We start from the raw sequence: 22,432 nt of genomic DNA on the forward strand, positions 1-22,432 counted from the left end.
GAGATTTGATAGAAAGATTTTTTTCCCATTTAACTACTTGTCTTCTTATCTGAGGTATGTTAATTTTGTCTATACAAAAGCTTTTCAGTTTCATACATTGAAAGTTATCTATATTTTATCTTTTGTAATTGCTTCTGTCTTTGGTTAAGATTACATCTCCTATCTATCGCTGACTCATCTGTTTCTAACCCTAAATGTGATTTGTTTCCCTTCTAAATTTTTTTTAGTAAGATCTTTAATGTGAAGGTTTAGTATCCATTTAGAATGTGTTGTGGAATATGATGTAATAGGTTGGGCTATGCCTAATTTCTAACAGACTACTTTCCCGTTTTTATCAAATAAGTTTTTTCCTGGTTAATTTATATTTTTCGCTTTCTCAAACACTGAGTTATTGAATTCTTTTGTTTCTGATTCTCCTTTATCCACTCTGTTCCACTGATTTATCTCTTTATTCTTTAATCAACCTCAGATGATTTTTATGACTGCTGTTTTATAACATATTTTGAGCTCTGGAAGTGTTTTTCCCAACTTCACGCATACTTCTTTTCATCATTTCCCTTAACATTCTAGTTATTATAAAGTATCTCCTTGGTAATTTAATTGAAATAGCATTAAAAGTATAAATTAATTTTGGTAGTATTATCATTTTTATTATATGGGCATGACTGAGCTATGAACACTGGATATTCTTTCTATTATTTAAGTTGTTCTTTATTTCTTTGAGGAGCACTTTGTAGTTGAATCTATACAAGTTTTTTATATACTTTGATCAATTGATCCCCAGATATTCTATGTATTTGGGTTATTTGGAATACAATTTCCCTTTCTATTGTTGCTTTCTGTGTTTTATTATTATGCAGAACTGATGTTGGCTTTTGAGGATTGATTTTGTAGCCTTCAATTTTGCTGAAGCTACTAAATTTTCAATTAGCATCCTTGCTTACTCCATAGGATTTTCCAATTATACTGTCATATCATCAGAAAGGGACAATTTTATCTCATCTTTCAAAAGGAGGAGTAAGTAGTAATTGGAACTGCTAATCTGGCTCTAATTCTCACCAATAAGGAGGAACTGGTTGCTGAAATATAATGATAGTGACCAGTTCATCTTAGAATTTGTGATAGACATGGGGAGTTAAGTTAGGCATAATCTTGCATAAACCCTATATATGAGCATAACTATTTCGGAGAAAGGGTAGTTAGAATTCCATGGACTAAAATTCTACAAGAGAAGTCAGCCAGAGGGATTTATTTACTGAATTTACTTACTTTTCTGAATTTCTCTTGTTTAGAGTGTTGAAGGGGTGAGTAATATCTTTGGTTCTGATTTTCTTTTTAAAAATGCTTCAAACACCTCTTTATTATTGGTCCATCTTTTGTCATTTATGATTAAGCTCAGATTTGCAGGGTAGGTCACCCTGGGCTGCATCCTGAGCTCCATTGCTCTTTGGAACACATTATTCCATTCCTTCATATGTTTTCTGGTAAGTATAGAATGGCCTTGCATTATTCAAATTTCCTTTTATTTGTATTTGAAGGTCTTTTCTCCTGATCACTTAACAGAACTTGTTATTTCTGAATTGTTAAATTTAACCACTATTGTTAAATTTAAAACCACTTAATTCTGGAAGTAATTTATGAAGCCTTTCAATTTATATTTCATTTTCCATGTTCAGAAGTTCTGGACAGTGAGTACTCTTCTATTATTTTCTGCAATATATTGTTTAAGATTTTTTATCCTGTAATATTCTTCCAGGAGACCTATGATTGTTGTCTCTCATTATCCTATCTAGGAGATCACTGTGTCTTGCTTGTTATAGTGAGCATATTTTCTTTTAATGTTATTGTTTTTTATTTCTCTTCTTAATTGTCTTTTATTTCTGTGTATTTGCATTTCCCGTCTATTATTCTCCTTTGTTTCTTTGGTAAGATTCTAATTTGTCTCTTCTGTTCATTCTATTTACTGTGCAGGACATGTATTCTGCTTTTATAATTCACCCTTAAGCCTCTCAGGAGCAGTGTGTTGTGGTTCCAGGTTCTTCTAAAATTCCTAAAATGGACTTCAATAATGTGTTTGAAACATTTTTAGAAAGAAAACCAGAACACCCCAAACAAGAGAAGCACAGAAGAGTGAATAAATGCAGTAAATAAATCCCTCTGGGTGACTTCTTTTTTAGAATTTTAATCATGGAATCCTAATTATCCTTTGTCTAAAATATTATGCCTATATGCAGTGTGGCAGATTATGCCTCACTTATCTCCCCCTGTCTGTTACAATTTCTAAGATGAAGTGATCCTCTATCTTACCAAGTATTGATCAATATTATCAAGTGTTTTGCAGTATTTATTCAGAGATGCTTGAACTTTCTTTACTAAACATGGGGGTCACATTTCCTTCTTTTGTTAAAATTTTTTCTTTATTCGTGTTCAAGGTCTTTGGGGGGTTTTTCTTCCTGAAATCTTTGGTAATTTCAGAATTTTTTTCTCCTAATTTTCCCCTATTGCACACATTCTGATTCTGCCTCCTTTGATGGTGGTTTCCTTTGGGACAGATTGCCCATGCTGGGCAATTCACAGTTCACAAGCTTAGGTCTTTGCTCCAAGTGACTTTTGGGGACATATTGGCCCCAGCTAGAGGTTGAGCTCTTTCTATCAGGCTTAGTAGAATGTTGTGTAGTGCTTCACTCAACCCCCCATAATGTCCTGACCTTCTGTTTCTCAGTTCTCTGGGCAAGCGTTAGGTCAGGTCAGAGAGCTGCCATGCCCATATTGTGATGTTATCCTCTCCAGCACCAACAGTTCAGAGCTTTGCAGTGTTATGGGGTGCTATGGGGTTGTCTGCCATAGTGCTGTCAGTATCCAACACACTTTTGCTCTTGAAGGGAGCATCATACTGGCTGTTGTGAAGCAAATTTTTGCAGCCTGGACCCAGAGTCTTCATGGTAACAGAAAGAGGGAGGGGGGACCAGGATGTGAGGTTGAGTTTTGTTATGCGCCCTGGTCCTTGGGTCTGCTAGTGAGGCCTTGCATCAGGTACTACAGGAAGTGTGGGAGAGGTGATAAGTGAACTTAGTGTCACTGAGTGACAGATCATGGTGTTTGTTTGTTTTTTTTCAAACCTTCCTTTGAATTCTTGGTGTCTTAGACCATAGAAACAACAGAAGTTGCTTTATCTTTGAGCCATAATTTCTGTTTTGGAGAGGTTGTGAGGTCAGTGGTTTCTTTGACCACATTTACCCTTTTATAATCCCTATCTCCATTCCAGGCTTGACTCAACCACTTCTGGCGTGAGGCCTTTCTTGATCCCTTAAGTGTTAGCAACCCCCACTCAAAATTACTTTGTATTACTGTGTATACTATGTATATGTCATATATACATATATATATATATATATACACACACATATATATACACACATATAGTATATGCTCAATTCAATAAATATTTTTTAATTTAATATTTTATTTTTCCCAATTACATGTAAAAATAATTTTAAACATTCATTTTCTAAAATTTTAAGTTCCAAATTCTGTCTCTCTCCCTTTCTCCCTTCTTCCCCTTCAGAAGGCAAGCAATTTGGTACAGATTATATATATGCTGTTGTGCAGAACATTTCTTATTCGTCATATTATGAAAGAAAACATAGACCTGTATGTTTATGCAGTAGAAATCATAAGGCATTTCTCTGGGAGATAGGATTTGATCAGTAATGACTGATCAAAGACTAAGAGGCATAGCTAAGTCTGAGTATTCACGCTGGTCCCTCTATTAGAAAGGAGATCGTGCCAATATAAGCTCACATAGATCAAATAAGTGATACAATAGGGAAAGACCATCTATTGGGGATCAATAGAGCTGGGTTCAAATTTGCTTCACCCCTCTATAAGATTTCTCATCTTATAGGTGGTTGGATGAGATAATTTTTAAGGTCCCTTTCAGAGCTAAATCTTATGCTTCTAGAAAATTAGATTCTGCCTTCTCTTCCTTTATGCCTTTTGATTTTATTGTTGCTATGGCATCTATAGCAATTGTTTTTATAGCCACCTCTTTTTAAGCACAGTAAAATAACATAGGTTGAAACCTCTGCTCTCAACCTCTTTGGGGCCTACAGCAATTTAATAATGTAAAATCACTATCTCTTACCAATCATTCCTATATGTGTTTGTATGTTAAAGCATTGTTTGTCCTTGTATATTCAAGGATTATTTTGTCATTTATTTCTATATTGATTGTTTAATTTAAGAATAAATACATTGCTTTGGTGTTAATTGAAACAAGAAACCATCATCAAATCGTAATTTTTTTCCATGCTTTAAATCACTATTTTTTGTGATTATTCATATTTAGAGTTTTTTAAGTGATGTTTTCAAAACCTGTAAATACTCTTGGAAGCAGAATTACTTGACTATTTGCACAGAGAACCATTATTATATCTTTCATTATTTTTTCCTAAATGGAACTGTCATTACTTTGTTATCAAAATTTAACAACGTTTCACTGTAACTTGATATGCAACTTTGAAAATTGATATTTGGGTTACATACTTAAATATTCTACCAACTTGTTTCCTTTCCCTTCCCCTTTGTCTGAAAAGTTCACACTTATTCTCCCATACTATGCTTTATATTTTTTGCACCTCCCTCTGAATATGAGAGCTATGCCCCGCTTAGTATTTGGATCATTTTTATAACCTCTCCACAGTATGGTTCTAACCAACATTTCCAGCCTTATTTCATATTACTCTTTATGATATCCTGTATTCCAAGCAAACTCATCTATTCCCTCTTGGCCAAGCTTGATATTCCATTTTTCATCTTCATGCTTTTGCATAGGCTATCTCTCTAACCCTGGAATGTACTCCTTCATCTCCATTTTGCAAACTTCCCTCAAGGCTCAACTCAGATGTACCTCCCCCCCCACACCCCAGGCAAGGTCTCTCAGTTACTTATGCTTTCTCCCTCCCTTCTGGAATTTTTTGGTTTTGCTTGTAACAATAATAGTAATAATATACTAATAAATATAAGTAATATAGCACTTACTATGTGCCAGGCACTGTGCTAACGGTTTTACAATGATCTCATTTGATCATCACAACAGCTCTGAAATGTAGGTGCTCTTATTATCCTCATTTTACAGGTGGGGAAACTGAATCAAACAGAGGTTTGTTTTGTTTTGTTTTTTTTTAAGTAATTTGCCCAGGATGACCCAGCTAATAAGTGTCTAAGGTAGGATTTTAACTCAGGTCTTCCTGACTTCCTGACTCCAGGCCCAGCACTCTCTCCACTGTGTCACCTATCTGCCTATCTCTGCTTCCATATTATATTTCCCCAACAGAACATAAACTCCTTGAGGCTAGGTACTGTTTCATTTTTGTCTTGTGTGTCTAGCATCTAATTCAGTACCTTGCATAAATAGGTGTTTAATAAATGTCTATTGAATTGAATTCCATTCAAAACTCAGACAGAAAACATATCTATATTATTTACTTTGTAGTGTAGGTGACCATAAATGATGCAAATTTTTTCCCTTGTGAAAAAAAAACAGGCATGTATAGCATGATTCCTAGATGGCACAAACCATCTAAGCCAATCCTCTCATTTTACAGATGAGAAAACTGAGGCCCAGGGAGGTTAAATGATTTGCCCAAGATCATACAGGTAATAAGGATCAAATATGAGATTTGAACTTAAATCCTCTGACTCAGGAACCAGTGCTTTTTGCACCATACCATGCTTCTTCCCATTGTTTTTCCTTTTGGAAGCATCTTGACTTAACAAGACAAAAACACAACCTTTATATGTCAGATGCATCCATTAGTGTCCCGGGAAAGGAAATGAGAAATAAGCTAGAACTTAGCAGTAAGGCATCTTGCGTGACAAAATCTAGCCTTGGCACTACATGAATGTACTGATAGGTTTTTTTGTATAGTGCAAGCCAAAAAGATTGACTAGGCATCAAACCTACTGTCTTTTCTCAATTTCAAGTTGATAAGTCCATTTCTGTAAAGTTATCCATACCATAATTGCTGTCTACATGAAATAAATCAGTTCAAGTCTACAAGACAACTTGATCAACACCAATTTATAAGTAGAATAGGTACGATCAGAAAAATAAATGCGTATTTCTAGCTCAGACATCAAAAAGGAGAAAAGAGCATGCAGCGTATCTCTGTGGTTAAAAATATTCAGGCTCTTAAGATCCTAGATTTATCAAGCAAGGTCCAAATATATCTCCCATTATCATCTTTTACCAAACTTTTTTCATGAATACATTTCTCTTTTGATTTCAGATGTGACGAATATGTTACCCAGTTGGATGAGATGCAAAGACAATTAGCAGCTGCGGAGGATGAGAAGAAGACACTAAATTCACTCTTACGGATGGCCATCCAGCAAAAACTCGCCTTGACTCAGCGACTGGAGGATTTAGAGTTTGACCATGAGCAGTCCCGAAGAAGCAAAGGCAAGCTTGGAAAGAACAAGATCGGCAGCCCTAAAGTAAGTGGGGAGGCATCAGCCACCGTGCCCACTATAGACACTTTCTTCCTGCATAGTCAGGGCTCACAGCCACCAAACATACTGGTCAGCAGTGGCACTCAGAGGAAAAGGTATGCATGCAGTGATCTTTACAGTATGGTGCAGTGGCCAAATTTAAGTTAAAGCTATTCAAAGCAGCAATATTTTCTTTTTAGGGGAGGAAAGGGAGGGGCAGTAAGAAGGTGGGTGGATGTTGGATAATCTAAGTAAAAAGAAAATTCCTGATTATTATGTTTCTACATTTCTCCTTTGGCTAATCATAACATAATTTTTAACTGTCTTGTCAGTTCTTTTGGTTACTTCCTGTTTGCATGAATGTAATTTTTCCTCCCCAAAAAGAGTTAAAAATGAGAGAAAAAACTGTTACTCTCATAAATGAAGAAATATGGACCTCTAGATGTGTTGAAACCCCAAATGCAAAATGTGCAATAACTGAGCTACTTGGCTGTTTTCTTTTCTTTGAGACAAGCACACAAACTTGTTCTTTTTGAAAACTTTTGTTCATATTGCTAAAAATGATGGCTGGCTAAAAGAGAATGTCTGTGTCTAGTTAAAATGAAATAGATACTTTCAGTATTCAAGCAGTACATATTTATTCACACGGTGAATTTTTCATCAAAGAAATTTAATTGTACGTTACTTAGTGACCGGAATTTGCGACCTTCAGCCAGAGAGTCTTGAATGTATATTTTCAGTCACAGTAAAAAAAATTCATTTTAGGGGTCATTAATACACAGTCAGATGCTAGGAGTATCTTCGGAGACCCAACCTGACTACCTTGAAATGAATCTCTTCTTTGACCCAGAAGAGCTTATAAAACATGGTTGTGTCCTGTACTGGAAACAAAAGAAGTTAGAAAAACTACTTGCTTTTCATGTTCAACAAATTAAATCCCAATGAAAATGATGTTGTCACTCATAAGGTATTGAAAGGTAATTAAAGTAAAACTCTTTTGTTTTCTATATGTATTTTTCTTGGATCTCCTGCAAGACAATTTTCACCTTCCCTTTGTGATCAGAACCATCCCAGGACTTCAGGGGCTTTCTACCAACAGCATTTATTAAGAGTCCCCCCTGATCCCACCTCCACAGAATCATTTCTTCTGAGGGGCCCCCCTTCCCTGAGTGAATTCATCCAAGGGTACCGGCTCAGCAAGGAAAAAAGGTTAACTGTGGCACCACCAGGTAAACACTTTTTCCTTGGGTGCATGTGATACAAATAATAAATTGAAAAGGCTAATTTCTACTCCCATCCAAACATGCCCAATTCCACACATGCTCTGACTTAGATAAATCTTGAATCTCTCACCTTTAAAAGGACTACATCATTGTAGTTTTGTGTTCCCTCTGTTTTACTCATTGCCAGAAGAGAACTCCCAGAAGTTCTAGAAGTTATTTTTAATAGCTGAGGGTAGGAAATTATAGTTGGGAGAAAAGATGTATGTAAAAGGTGTGTCTTTTGCCACAGAATAGAGTTGGTCATAGACACAATGTAGGATACATCACTATATAGTTTGGTAGCTAATGAGATAAAATTTTGGTGCATTATTTTTTGTGAAAATTCAATAGTAGGATGCATCTTATCAAAAGCCCTTTTATGTTCCATATCCTTTCATATTGAATCAAAAATTTTCCTCAAATACTGAACAAAATCAAACAAAAATTCTAGAAAGCCCATTTACTCTCAGGTTCACTTGGCTTGGCAAGTGTTTTTTCAAGGCAAAGCTATTATTTGATTTGAGGCTACTAAAATACTCACAGCTGACTTTAAATTTCATCATTTTGAATGTTAATTTAAATATCACTAAGGAGAAGAGGCCAAACAAGAAATATGAGTGAAAGTAATACTTCCCAGAAATCTGGGGAAATGAATAATAAAGACATATTTTTAAAGGAATATGTTGAATATAACTGAAATCAACTACTTGATCAAGATGTCACTTTTTGATATCAGAAGGCTAGATCATTGTTATTACATTTTATAAGCATTGTATAAGAGGAAGAGAACTAGATTTAAAGTTAGAGAGACTGGGTTCAAATCCCAGCTCTACCACTGTGACCTTGGGCAAGTCACTTCCCCTCTCTAAACCCAATTTTCTCTTGCATCAAATGAAGAGATTAACCTAGAAGACCTTTAAATCACATTACATTTCTAAATTTTTGATCCTATGATGTCACTGATGTATAGTCCCTCCATTGTGAAAGAAGAAGAGATGTGATGCACCTAAAACAATGAAAGCATTGCTCTATTATACAACGACAAAAAATTGATTCAGATTTCCAAGGAAAATGAAACTAATGTTGAAGTATTACTTTCAAATGATAACTTAACCATTTTATACACCTTAATTGGGAAACAAATAAAAAGGTTAAAAGAACCTTATAGAATCATACACTTCAGTATGAATTTATAAGTAGGATCTAAGAAGTTGGAAGGGACACCAGATGCCATCAAATCCTACTCATGCCTGAAGAATCCCACTTCCCCTACAATAACCCTGATTAATAGTAATCCAGCCATTCCTTCTAGTAAGGGAAAACTTACTCTCAAGACAGTTCATTCAAAACCACAAATCATTAAGAAGTTTTTCCTTACATCAGGCTAAAATCTGCTTCTGTGTAACTTCCATCCATTCTTCCTAGTCTTGCCTCCTAGATCCAACAGAACAAGTCTAATCCCTCTTCCACATGACAGCCTTTCAAATACTTGAAGGTAGCTATCATGTCTCCTTCAAGTTTTCTCCTTCAAGCTAAAAAAAACTCCCCAGTTTCTTCAGCTAGTCTTCATATGACATGATCTTAAGTCTCTTTACCATCCTAATTACCCTCCTCTTGATGCTCAACTGTTTATCCATCCTAATCTGTGGTATCCAGAACTTGCCACAGTATTCCAGATATGATCTATTGAGGACTGAGAAGATTTTGTGTACTTTCCCTCCTATTCTGAAAGTTAAGCCTTTCTTTGCACAGTTAATAGAGAACATACTGCTGATTTCTAGTGAGCTTATAGTATACCAAAATACCTAGATCTTTTTATGTCATACTGCTAGCTAGCTATAACTCCCTCATCTTGTACTTATGAAGTTGGTTTCCTAATCCCAAAATTTTGTTTTTTTTTCTATTACATTTTATTCCATTTGATTTGGCTCAGCTTTGTAGCCTATTAAGATCTCCTTTGGAGTCCGACTCTGGCACACAATATATATCCAGAGCTGGAAGGGTCCTCAGAGACTCCTTTACCCTTATTTTGCATATGAGGAAACATGTGAGCTGTCCCTCCTTGTGCACCATCTGCAAGTTTGATAGGTATATCTTCTGTGCTTTTAGCCCCAGTTCTCTGGGGCACTTCACTTTATTGCAAAGGTGATGTCTCTGCTTTTTTGTATGCAGTCCAGATCTGCCATAGCTTTCCTTCCAAAGAGCAAGCATCTTTTAATTTCATGGCTGTAGTCATTGTCTGTTGTGACCTTTTAGATATACAATAAATATACAGTAACCTCTTGTTTGATAAACCTAAAGATCACAGCTATTGGGGTAAGAACTCACTATTGTACAAAAACTGTTTGGAAAAATGGAAAGTAGGGGCAGCTAGGTGCCTCAGTGAATACAGCACCGGCCCTGGAGTCAGGAGGACCTGAGTTCAAATCTAGCCTCAGACACTTGACACATGTACTAGCTGTGTGACCTTGGGCAAATCACGTAACCCCAATTGCCCTGCCAAAGAACAAAAAAAAGGAAACAGAAAGGAAAATGGAAAGTAGTCTGGCAGAAACTAGTAAAAACTAATATCTCATACTGGATACCAGCATAATATAGACCTAAAAGGTGATATAAGCAAATTAGTGGATCATGGAAGAAATTGCCTGTCAGATTTATGGATAGAGGAGGAGTTCACGTCCAAACAAGAGATATAGAGGTTCACAGGAAGTTAAATGGATAATTTTAATTTCATAAAATATAAAAGCTTGTACAAATAAAAGTAGTATTGCTAAAATTAGAAGAAAATCAGGAAACTAGGGGAAAAATCTTTTCAGCAAGTTTCTATGGGAAAGGTATATTTCTAAGATATATGGGGAACTGAAACAAATTTATAAGAATAAAAGTTATTTCACTATTAATAAATGGTCAAAGAATATGAATATGTGTTTTTCAGAGAAAGAAATCCAAATTATCAATAGCCATATTTAAAAAAAGGTTCTAAATCACAAATAATTAAAGAAATGCAAATTAAAGCAACTCTGAGGTATCATCTTATACCTACTAGATTAGTTAAGATGAGAAAAAAGGAAAATGACAAATTCTGGAGTGGACGTGGGAAGACAGGTATACTATGTACGTTTGTGGATCTGTAAACTATTTGGTTCAACCATTCTGGAAAACAGTTTGGAACTATGCCCAATGGCTATTAAACTGTCCTCTTTGACTCAATAATCCTGTTACTAGGTCTCTATCCCAAAGAAATCAAAGAAAAAGGTAAAGGACTCCTATGTTCAAAAATATTTATGGCAGTTCTTTTTGTGATGGCAAAGAATTAGAAACTGAGGGGATGCCTACCAATTGGGGATTGAGTGAACAAATTATGGTATATGAATATGATGAAATACTGTTATCCTATAAGTAATAATGAAAGGGATGGTTTCAGAAGAACCTGAGAAGACTTTTATGAACTTATGTAAAGTGAAGTGAGCAGAGCCAAGAAATCAATTTATACAATAAGAGAAATATTGTTAAGATAATCAATTTGGAAAGACTAAGGAACTTTTATTAACAAAATAACCAGCCACAGCTCCAAAGGGCTCATGATGAAACATGCTAAACATCTGAGAGCTGATGAACTTGGAATACATATTGAAATATATTTTCTTTTTCTTTCTTTTTTAGATATCACTAATGTGGTCATTTGTTTTGTTTCACTTTATGCAATTGTAAGGAGTTTTGTTTTTCTTGCCTTCTCAGTGTGTTGGGCAGGAGATGAAAGAGTTCAAAATTGAAAACAAGACTGAATTTTTTTTAAAAGGAGGGGGTGCTATAAATATTATAAATGTAGTAGTTTCTTTCTATATTTATATATAGTTTCTATCTTTAACTTCCTTGGGGTATATTTGTAGCAGTGGCATCTCTCTTATATTATGGACATTTTGGTCACTTAACATAATTCCAAATTGCTTCCTTCAGTTGTTGGACCAATTGACAGCTCCACCAACAGTGGATCAATATACCTATCTTACCACAACCCTCCAACATTACTACTAGCTTTTGTCATCTTTGCCAGTTTGCTAGAAATCAGGTGAAACCCCAGAATTCGTTTTAATTTCTTTTATTATGAGTGATCTGGAGAAATTTTCATAAGAGTTTACAATTCTTTTGAGAACTGTTATGTGTATGAATATGTTATATGTATTTGTTAGTTCCTTATATAATTTAGATATCAGAGTTTTCTCATTGCATTCATTTTTTTAGTGCAAATGTTTTTATGGCATTCATTGTAAATTATTTTCTATTTTGTGATTATCTCCCTTTTGAAGGGAGAGAGATATTACCCCTATAACCATAGTTGTGAAAGGTAGATGATTGGGGCAGCTAGGTGGTGCAGTGAGTACAGTGCTGGCCCTGGAGTCAGGAGAACCTGAGTTCTGGCCTCAGACACTTGAAACACTTACTAGCTGTGTGACTTTGGTCAAGTTTGTTAACCCCAATTGCCCTGCCTTTCCCCCCGCCAAAAAAAAAAAGAAAAAAGAAAGGTACCTGATCGAGTTTTCATTTACTTATTTTTAATATTAGTATTGGGAACCCATTTTGAGCTTGTTATTGTATATGGTGTAAATTGTGCTTATCCAACCCTTATTTTTTTCAAACTACTTTCTACTTTTCCCTGATTTTCTTATTAAATGGGGAGTTTTTATTTTCTTGGGTTTATAAAATAGTGAATTATTTAGTTAAATTATTTCTGATTTTTCCTTATTTTTCTAATCTGTTTCATTGATCTACTTTTCTAGGTTTTAATCAGTACCCAATAGTTTTCAATGATTACTGCTTTATTATGTTCTTTGAGATCTGAAAGTCCTATTCCCATTATATGCCTAATTTTTTATTTCCCTTGCATTGTAAATGTTTTCTTCCTCCAAATAAATTTTGCTATTATTTTTCTAGCTATACAAAATATTTCCTTGGTAGCTTGATGAGTATAGTACTAAATCTATGAATCACATTAAGTAGTATCATCATTTTTATTATATTCATGTGACTTGTAGAGGAGAAATATCTACCAGTATCTCCTACCATGAGGGCCAGACTAGATCTTTTCCTTAAAAAAGGTTTGAAATTGGCCTTAACATTTGATTGCTCAGGAGACTAAGGCTCAAGGCTCTGATTTGTCTTCATGGTCATTTAAGAGATAAAAGAGCCCCACCCACATGAAATCAAGACCCTTTTAACTAGCAGCCCAAGTCATCAGACCCTCCCTTCTTAACACCATAGTGGAAACCTGATAAGAAACTTTAACCAGATGAGTTTCTGTTTGGTGATGACAGTGGCTCATAACTACCCAAGCTAAGTGCTGTATTCTTGCTGAGTATTTTTTCTATGCTATATAGCTAAGTTGTTATATTTTCCCCAGCTCTAAGTCATTTTGTTAACTGTTAAATGTTTTCACAAATGCTAGTAGTTTCTATCAAGGTAGAATGACTTTGAGTATAGTTCCCCATAGCAATGAAACCATATGTTTGGTTAAAAAAATCCTTCACTATACTCTTAACTCTTATTAAGATATCATTTAGGTTTAAAAGCAGTGTGTCTGGGGCAGCTAGGTGGTACAGTGAGTAGAGCATCAGCCCTGGAGTCAGGAGGACCTGAGTACAAATCCAGCCTCAGACAATTGACACATTTACTAGCTGTGTGACCTTGGGCAAGTCACTTAACCTCAATTGCCTTGCCTTTCCCCCTCCAAAAAGAAAAAACAAACAAAACAAAAAAAAGCAATGTGACATAATGTGGTAGTCTCAAACTCAAATAGAAACAGGGGCCACTTAAGCACACATAACAATACCTCCAGGATGTATATTGACTTAGGAAACCACATATTGATATTATCTGTGTTTTATTGTATTTTCATTTATTTTGTTAAATATTTTCTGATTATATTTTAATTTGGTTCTGGCTGTACTTTGAAGTGTTGTGGGTGACATGAGGCACTTGTTTGACATCTCTTGCATGATGATTAGAAAACAAGCCTCAGAATTCAGGAAGTTGTTCAGTCATTCAGTTGTGTCTGACACCTCATGACCCCAAGGACCACAGCATGCCAGGCCTTTGTCTCCTCTACTATTTCTCAAAGTCTTTCCAAGTTCATATTCATTGTTTCCATGACACCATCTATCCATCTCATTCTCTGTCATCCCCTTTTCCTTTTGCCTTCAATCTTCACCAACAAGAGGTCTTTTTAATCTGATACATCTTGTCTTCTCATTATGTGGCCAAAGTATTTAAACTTTGGCTTTGGTATTTCATCTTTCAGTGAATAGCCTGAATTAATTTCTTTAACTATTGGCTGATTTGATTGTGCTACTCAAGGGACTCTCAGAAGTCTTCATTACCACAAAATGTTGATTCTGTGGTACTCCGCTTTGCTTATAGTCCAGCTCTCACAGCCATACATTACTACTGGAAAAACCATAACTTTGTTTGTTGGCAAGGTGATGTCTCTGCTTTTTAGTATGTTGTCCAGAGTTGCCATAGCTTTCCTTCCAATGAGCAAGCGTCTTTTAATTTTATGGCTGTCGTCAGCATATGCAGTAAAATTTGAGCCCAAGAATATAAAATCTGACATTGCTTCCATTTCTCTCCCTTCTATCTGCTAGGAAATGATGGGGCCAGCTGCCAAGATCTTAGTTTTTTTGATATTAAGCTTCAAGCCAGCTTTTACGTTCTCCTCTTTGACCCTCCAAGAGGCTTCTTAATTCCTCTTCACTTTCTGCCATCAGAGTAGTATCATTTGTATATCTGAAATATCCAGCAACCTTAATTCTGACTTTTGATTCATCTAGCTTGGCATTTCCTACAGTGTACTCCACATATAAGTTAAAAAAAATAAGGTGACAACATATAACTTCATCCAATCTTAAACCAATCAGTTGTTCTAACTGTTGCTTCTTGGTCTGCGTACAGGTTCCTCAGGAGACAGATAAGATGATCTGGAACTCCTTTCGCTTTGAGGACTTGCCACATTTTGTTAGGATCCACACAGTCAAAGACTTTAGTGTAGTCAACAAAGCAGAAGTAGATGTTTTTCTGGAACTCCATTGCTTTGTCCATAATCCAGTAAATGTTGCCAATTTGATCTCTAGTTCCTCGGCATTGTCAAAAACGAGCCTGCTCTTCTGGTGATGCTTGGTTCATATATTGCTGAAGCCTAGCTTGAAGAATCTTAAGCATAACCTTGATAGTGTATAAAATAAGTGCAATTATTTGGTAATTTGAACATTCCTTAGCATTGCCCTTCTTTAGAATTAGGACATAAACTGATCTTTTTTAATCCAGTGGCCACTGTTAAGTTTTCCAAATTTGCTGGCATATTGAATGCAACATTTTAACAGCATAATCTTTTATGATTTTAAACATCTCACCTGGAATTCTATCACTTCAACTAGCCTCATTGTTAGTAATACTTCCCAAGACCCACTTGACTTCATTCTCCAGGATATCTGGCTCTAGATCAGTAACGTACCATTGTGGTTATAAGTAATGTGGGTAATGTGATATAGATATAATCTTTCTCCTATAGTTCTTTCATCTATTCTTTCCACCTCTTCTTTATCTCTTCTTCTTCTGTTAAGTCACACTACCATTTTTTATCTTTTGTCATGCCCACTTTTGCATGAAACATGCCCTTGGTATCTTTAATTATTTTTGAAGAGATGTTTTATCTTTCCTGTTCTATAGTTTTCTTCTATTTCTTTGCATTGTTCTTTAAGAAAATCTTACCTCTCCTTCCTATTCTCTGGAATTCTGTACTCAATTGAGTATATCTTTACCTTTCTCCTTTACCTTTTGCTTTCTTTCTTTCCTCAATTATTTGTAAAGCTTTATCAAACAGCCATTTTGCTTTCTTGCTATTCTTTTTCTTTGAGATGTTTTTTGTTGCTGCTCCTGCACAATATTGTAAACCTCTGTCCATAGTTATTCAAGCACTCTACCAGATCTAATCCCTTAAATCTATTTATCACTTTCACTTCATATTCATAAGGAATATTACTTAGGTCATATCTATGTGGTCTGTTAGTTTTCTGTGTTTTCTTAAGTTTGTCTGAATTTTGCAATAAGAAGCTCATAATCCAAACTACTGTCAGAATCAGGTCTTGTTTTAACTGACCATGTAGAGCTTCTCCACCTTTGGCTGAACTGTATATAATCAATCTAATTTCTATATTGACTGTCTGTTGATATCCATGTGTAGAGTCACTTTTTGTATTGTTGAAAAGGAGTGTTTGCTATGATCAGTGAGCTATCTTAACAAAACTCTATTAGTCCCTGCCCTGCTTCATTTAGTATTTGAAAGCCAAACTTGCCTGTTATTTGAGTTATCTTTTGGTTTCCTACATTAGCATTCCAATCCCCTATGATGAATTTGACTTCTCTTTTTGGTGTTATTTCTAGACGATGTTTTAGGTCTTCATAGAACTGATCAACTTTGGCCTCTTTGACATCTGTGGTTGGAGCATAGACTCATATTACTGTGATGTTCACCTTGGATTTGAAGAGATATCATTCTGTCCTTTTTGAGATTATACCCCAGTACTGCTTTTCTTACTCTTTTACTATGAGGGCTATTCCATTTCTTCTAAGAGATTTCTTCACCACAGTAGCATATGCAATGATCACCTGAATTTAATTCATTTATTCTTGTCCATTTAAATTAACTAACGCCTAAGATATCAATGTTTAATCTCTCCAACTCGTTTGACCACATTCAGCTTATTTTGGTTCATAGATCTTATATTTCAGGTTCTAGGTAAGATTGACCTTTATAGCATCAGACTTTTCTTTAATCACCAGACACCTCCACAACTGATCTTCCTTATAGCTTTGGCCCAGCTGCTTCATTAGTACTGGAGCTACTTGTAGTTGTCCTCCACTCTTCCTCAGTAGCATATTAGACACCTTTAGCTCTGAGGGGCTCATCTTCCAATGTCATGTCTTTTATCATTTTAATATTGTCTTTGGGGTTTTCTTGGTAAAGATTCTGAAGTGGTTTGCCACTTTTGTCAGAACTCTCCAATATGACCTAGCCATTTTGGTGTAACCTTGCACAGCATAGCTCATAGTTTCATTGAACTATGCAGGCCCCTCCACCATGACAAGGCAGCGATCCAGGAGGACCTGGGTTCAAGCCCCATTATTTTGGCTGTGAAAACCTTGTAAGTCATTTAATGTCTCAGGACCCCAGGCCACTCTCTAAGACTCTAAAATGTAGAGAAGATGTAAACATAACACCTTTCATCTCTGTACCTTTGTATTAATTCTCCCTTTTCACCTCCCCCTCTTGGAACCTCTGGCTTCCTTCATAGTTCAGCTCAAGCATTACCTTCTGCATGAAACCTTTCCTAATCCCTTCAACTGCTAATGCCTTCCTTCCCCGTAACTACCTTGTATTTATTTTGTATATATTCCTTATATACTTCTATATGTACATGTTGCTTTCCCCATTAGAATAAAAGCTCCTGGAGGATAGGTCTTTTTCAACTTTGTCTTTTTATCCACAGAGCTTAGCACAATGTTGTTAGTCAGTCATTTTCAGTCATGTCTGACTCTTTATGGCTCCACTGGGGTTTTCTTGGCAAAGATACTGAAATGGTTTGCCATTTCCTTCTCCAGCTCATTTTACAGTTGAGGAAAATGAGGTAAACAGGGTTAAGTGACTTGCCAAGGATCATACTACTATTAAGTGTCTGAGGCTGAATTTGAACTCACAAAGATGAGTCTTCCCAATTCTATGGCCAGTGCTCTGCGTACTCTACCACCTAGTTGCACAATGCTTAGCACATAATAGACACTTAACAAATATTTGTTGATTGGTCACCTAATTAGTCCCCTAATGGGACTCACAGAGAAGACAGACAGAGAGAGACATAGATATAGACAGAGAGGGATATGCAGAGAGATAGAGAGAGCATGTTGGATTGTTAGATTACTTTTATAAACCATAAAAATCAATTCTCCTTTGCCTTAGTCAACCAATAATCTTGAGTTCCTGTGTCTAATTAGCAAGGTACTAGTGGGCATGCCTATACTACATGAGGAAGTACTTTCTAGATGCCTCAATCATGCCATGTAATATTGTCAAGTTGATTGGAAGATTCATCTACCTGCCTTACATATGTTACCTCCTATGACAATTAAATGTAGGCTTTTTAAAATAACAAAGAACTAATAATCTGCTAGATGAGCTAATTACATAAATTACAAATATACCACGTTAAAACACTAATACTACACTCCAGTGTCACTTGTAGAAATAAATCTCACACAGCCATTTCTTTTAGTCATCTATTCACTTTGTAAATCCATGCTAGCTCAGTTATTTATTTTAGTTGTTTCCCTCTGTTATAATATTGCTAGAAAGTCTGAAAAAGTAGTTTTTTTCTTTCAACTTGACATTGTACTTTCTGAATTCTATTCTTTTTCCTGTTACCTGTAAAGAATATTTTGAATGACTACTTTCTACTCGAGTACTTAATCATCCAACAAATACACATTTATAGAGTGATATAATCACAATATGAACTTAACTTGAGTTCAGAAGCCATGTTGGGTTTGGCATTAGTCTTTTCTAAAGGACAGAGACCTTTAAGTTTTGGGATATTTCCGTTTCTTCTTTGTCTTTTGACTGAATAGCTGTTTTTGCAGATTATCTGTTTTTCAATTTTACAAGCTTCAAAACCAGAACTCAGTACCTACTTTTTCCTTGAAACAATCTTTAGAGCTAAAAAAAGTGGGCTGGGTTGTCTTAAAAGCAGTAATGTGCTGGTAAATATTTTAACTTCCAGGCTTCCCTGAAAAATATGTACTTTTAAGTTTAATATGCATTATTAAATTTTCTTCATCACTTTTTAAGTCTAGACAATCAGTAAAATGATAAATTAGTCCCAGATTCATTGGGTTTGCTGATTTCCAACATGCAAATTCTTAAACTGAAAATTAAACAATTGACTCTTGCAAGTTGATATAAGCTGGCAGCCTCACATCACTGCAAAAGTCATTATTTAAATGATATGTATTCTATAGTTTTAAAAACCAGCTTTGAAGAAGTTTGAGAGCATAAAAATTATGCTTATTAATAAATATTAAATTCATCTAAGAGTACTAATATCTGGAGTGAAAGACAATGACAACAGATTTTGAACATTTCTGGTTTCCTTGCTATAAAGAGTTGTGGAGAGTGACTTCTGGAAATCACCACAATTCCTTTGATGCCAACTCTGATCCCTGTCAAATTTTTACAGTGCTAATATTCTATTTTAATCATTAGAAAATGTTTACTTAGTCCAGTTTCTCCATCAAATTCATCCCCAACCTCGCATTCTGAAATTACTGTAGAGAATGCTCAATGACTAATTGGAATCCTAGAATATGAGACCTAGAGACTTTAGTGATTTGAAGCTCTGTTCCCTATAAGATAGTTCCTAGATCCCTGTACATTTTCTGTGAGCAAACTTACCTTGCCTGCCTATTGTTTTTTTACTCTCAGCCTCAGCTCCTAAAGGCCTTTTTAATTTCATGCATCAAGTTATAGACAATGACACATTGTATGAACCCAGTACAGCCAGTTAAGCCAATACATTTTTCTATTGTAATGATCTAGTACAGCAAAAGCATAGCAAAAGAAGCTAAATTGTGTATATTGTCTTAGTTTATGCAATAGATGTGTTCCTGTATAGTCATACATAAATCAGATTTCAGTAAATCCTATTTTTAATGCACTTGGGAAGCCTGTTATTGTAAATTATTTCATAAAATGAAGAATCCTTTTGTAAAATAAATAACCACCCCTTTTTTTCTTTTTATTAATGATAAAAATCAGGTTTACTTATAATGAGATACATATAGTTTAATGTACTTGTGAGGACACGAACTCGTAAAAACATTGGGAATAGTTTTTTCCCTCAAGATTTCTTTAAAATATAGATTAAGTTTTAAGTATTTTTTATTTAAAAAACCCCACCAGAGTAAGGGGAGAGAAGGGTAAGAGAGGAAGGACATCCTTAATCTAGTTTACAAATAATTTTCAGGTCTGAAATTTGTTTTCAATTAAATGACACCCCAAAACCCCACTCATTTTTAGTGGTTTTTCAAGGATATATATGATTCAGTTGTTAAAAAGAAAATCAAACACTTCTTGAGTGGTATGTTTCATTTTTACTTCGATTACATTTGTCTAATTCATCTCTGTGTTTTTATTTTTGGTTCATTATTGGCCTTTTAATCTCTTTCATTTCTATCTGGTGATATATTAATCCTGACATTTCAAAAGGACATCTGGTCTTCATCTGTTACTCTCAATTGATTGTTTAATGAGAAAAGCAGACAACTTCCTATATCCTTTTGATTGAAGTCTGTGCCAGCTGGGTTACATTGTCCTTGAGAAAGTAATTTCTAACTGAGGATTATTGTTGGAAAACAATTGAACTGCTTCTAAAACACAAGTAGAAAATGTGCTTTTCCCTCTTCGTGCCACTGTAAATAATATTTCATCCTTTCCTCTTTTTTCTTTCAAGTCTTTATAAATCACAGTTCTGATAAATTAATTGTGTACATTAGTGCAAGTTAATATTTTAAACATTTGTTTAACTTCCGAAGTAGAGAATTGATTGCTGATTTTTAACATTTCTCTTTTATAATATTTGAAGTAAATGAGTTTGTTTCATGAAAATTGATTTGGGTTTAACCAGTTATCATATGATGTTTCTCAGGAAAAAAAATACAAACTTAGAAGTTGTATGGAAATTCACACGTAGCTTGCAAACATTGAGAAGTCAAGAAAATGTTTTATGTTTCTTGGAATATATTATTCTCCAGTTCCATGATGGTGAATACATTTTTGTGTGCATTTGATCTTTGGTTAGCAGCCTAATTGAGGCACATAGCATGTTTTTTCATTCAGAAATTTATTAGGTTTTTTTCTGCAGGATACATTTCAAAAATACTTTTGCATTAATGTAATAAATTCTGCAAAACACAAGGACACTCTGGAGAATGTATCACTAATCCCTATCTTTATCATTTTTGGAAAGGTTATTGCAACTTCTTGAATGATGGCTTCTTTTAAACAGTGAGAGAATAAAAATATTCTGTAGCAAGTTAATTATCATTGAATACAGATGCAAAGCTGTGGCTAAAAAGAGTCTATTGGTATAATTTGGTAGGTTATACTTGGAAACCTGGAAATTTTGCTTTATTCTTATCAACAATTTCACAGAAACTGACATTAATTGGTGTACTTGACATACTTGAAAAAGATAGGACAATATATATCAAGCTTTGGCATATAAAATGTTACAAGCTTTTTAAAAAAATTAGTCATGTTTCTGAGCTCCATTTAAATTTGTTTCATAGAACTAAAAATTATAATTTTTCTTATTCTTAATTTTTCTTACTTCATAGTATCATTGCTAACCCAATCAATTTAATGCAAATGTTCATATCTCAATCTTTTCTTATTCCTGTTTTCTATATCCTTTACTGGGTTGTTCTTTTTACATTTTAATGTATATCTGGAAAGGGCTTAGGACTTTGTGAATATTTTAATATACTGATTGATACTGCCAAGAGAATTTTTTTCTTCTCTCCATTAATATTTCTGTTCATTTACTAACTTGATATTAAGCATTTGTGTAGATTCAGTGAGGAATTACTCTTTATTCATGGCTTTTGATACAATATTAATATAAATAATAACAATGAAAAAGCATCTGAGCCAACAAATAAAGTAGTATGTTGGTAACAAAATGGTAATTAGTTATTTATGTTCCTATTATAGATTAAAATAATTCTGTTTTTTTCCACACATAACTTTATCATGAAGGAGTGAAATAGGAATAGACTAGGATGTCAGAAATGAAAGGGACCTTAGAATTTATCTAGTCCATTTTCTTCATTTTGCTGATGAATAGCTTGAGACCTGTAGACATAAAATAAATTGCACAGCTATTCAGCATAAGCCCATGGCACTAAAAGAGAATTAGAGCACACAATCAATCCCAGAAAAAAGAAATAATATGCATCAGAAGATATGCCAAAGAATATCACAGATATAATATGTGCTCTTGAGTTCACGTTCTTGCTGGCAATTGAATAGTAATGATCTTTGGCTGTAAAGCTAAATTAACATTTTAACTTTTTAGAATCTTTGTAGAACAGGATCTCCTTTATTTCTCTCTATTGCTAGAAAATATTGCCATGAAAATAGGCAGGCTTATAAATAGAGAACAGACCATTCTCTAAACTAGATCTATATGTAAAAATACAAATATGCCAATGGAAACCTAGAATGAGTCATTAAGTGCATTAATTACATAATTAAGTGAAGATAAGAAAACTTCCATCTGGGCCCAGGCAAAACTAAATATGGCAAAATCCCCAAATGCCACAATGTGGTTCTAGCACTAATACCAACTAAAGTATCTTCAAATAGATTGTTATCATTACTGGCTTATGCTCTCAGGTGGACTTATTGGATATGGGGCAGTATGCCTGGTCCTATGCTATGAAGGATAGTAAAAAGTGCAAGATAGTTTCTCTTTTCAAGGATATTATGCAGTTTTATTAGTGAGATAATTCACATATGAAAATTTGCCATACAAAGTAGCTATGAGTGTTGTAGGCATGAAGTGCCATATGGAGTA

The 22,432-nt window shown here is 34.7% G+C and overlaps 1 protein-coding gene across 1 annotated transcript in view; it reads left to right on the plus strand.

Moving 5' to 3' along the window:
* The window catches only part of BICD1 (BICD cargo adaptor 1), a 135,895-nt gene that overhangs the window by 74,109 nt on the left and 39,354 nt on the right, over nucleotides 1-22,432 (plus strand). The window contains exon 7 of the mRNA XM_036760796.1: nucleotides 6,291-6,498. Coding sequence (XP_036616691.1) covers nucleotides 6,291-6,498 — 208 coding nt within the window. The remainder of the gene's footprint in view (nucleotides 1-6,290; nucleotides 6,499-22,432) is intronic.

The sequence above is a fragment of the Trichosurus vulpecula genome, chromosome 5 (genome assembly GCF_011100635.1).
Source record: "Trichosurus vulpecula isolate mTriVul1 chromosome 5, mTriVul1.pri, whole genome shotgun sequence".
NCBI lineage: Eukaryota > Metazoa > Chordata > Mammalia > Diprotodontia > Phalangeridae > Trichosurus > Trichosurus vulpecula.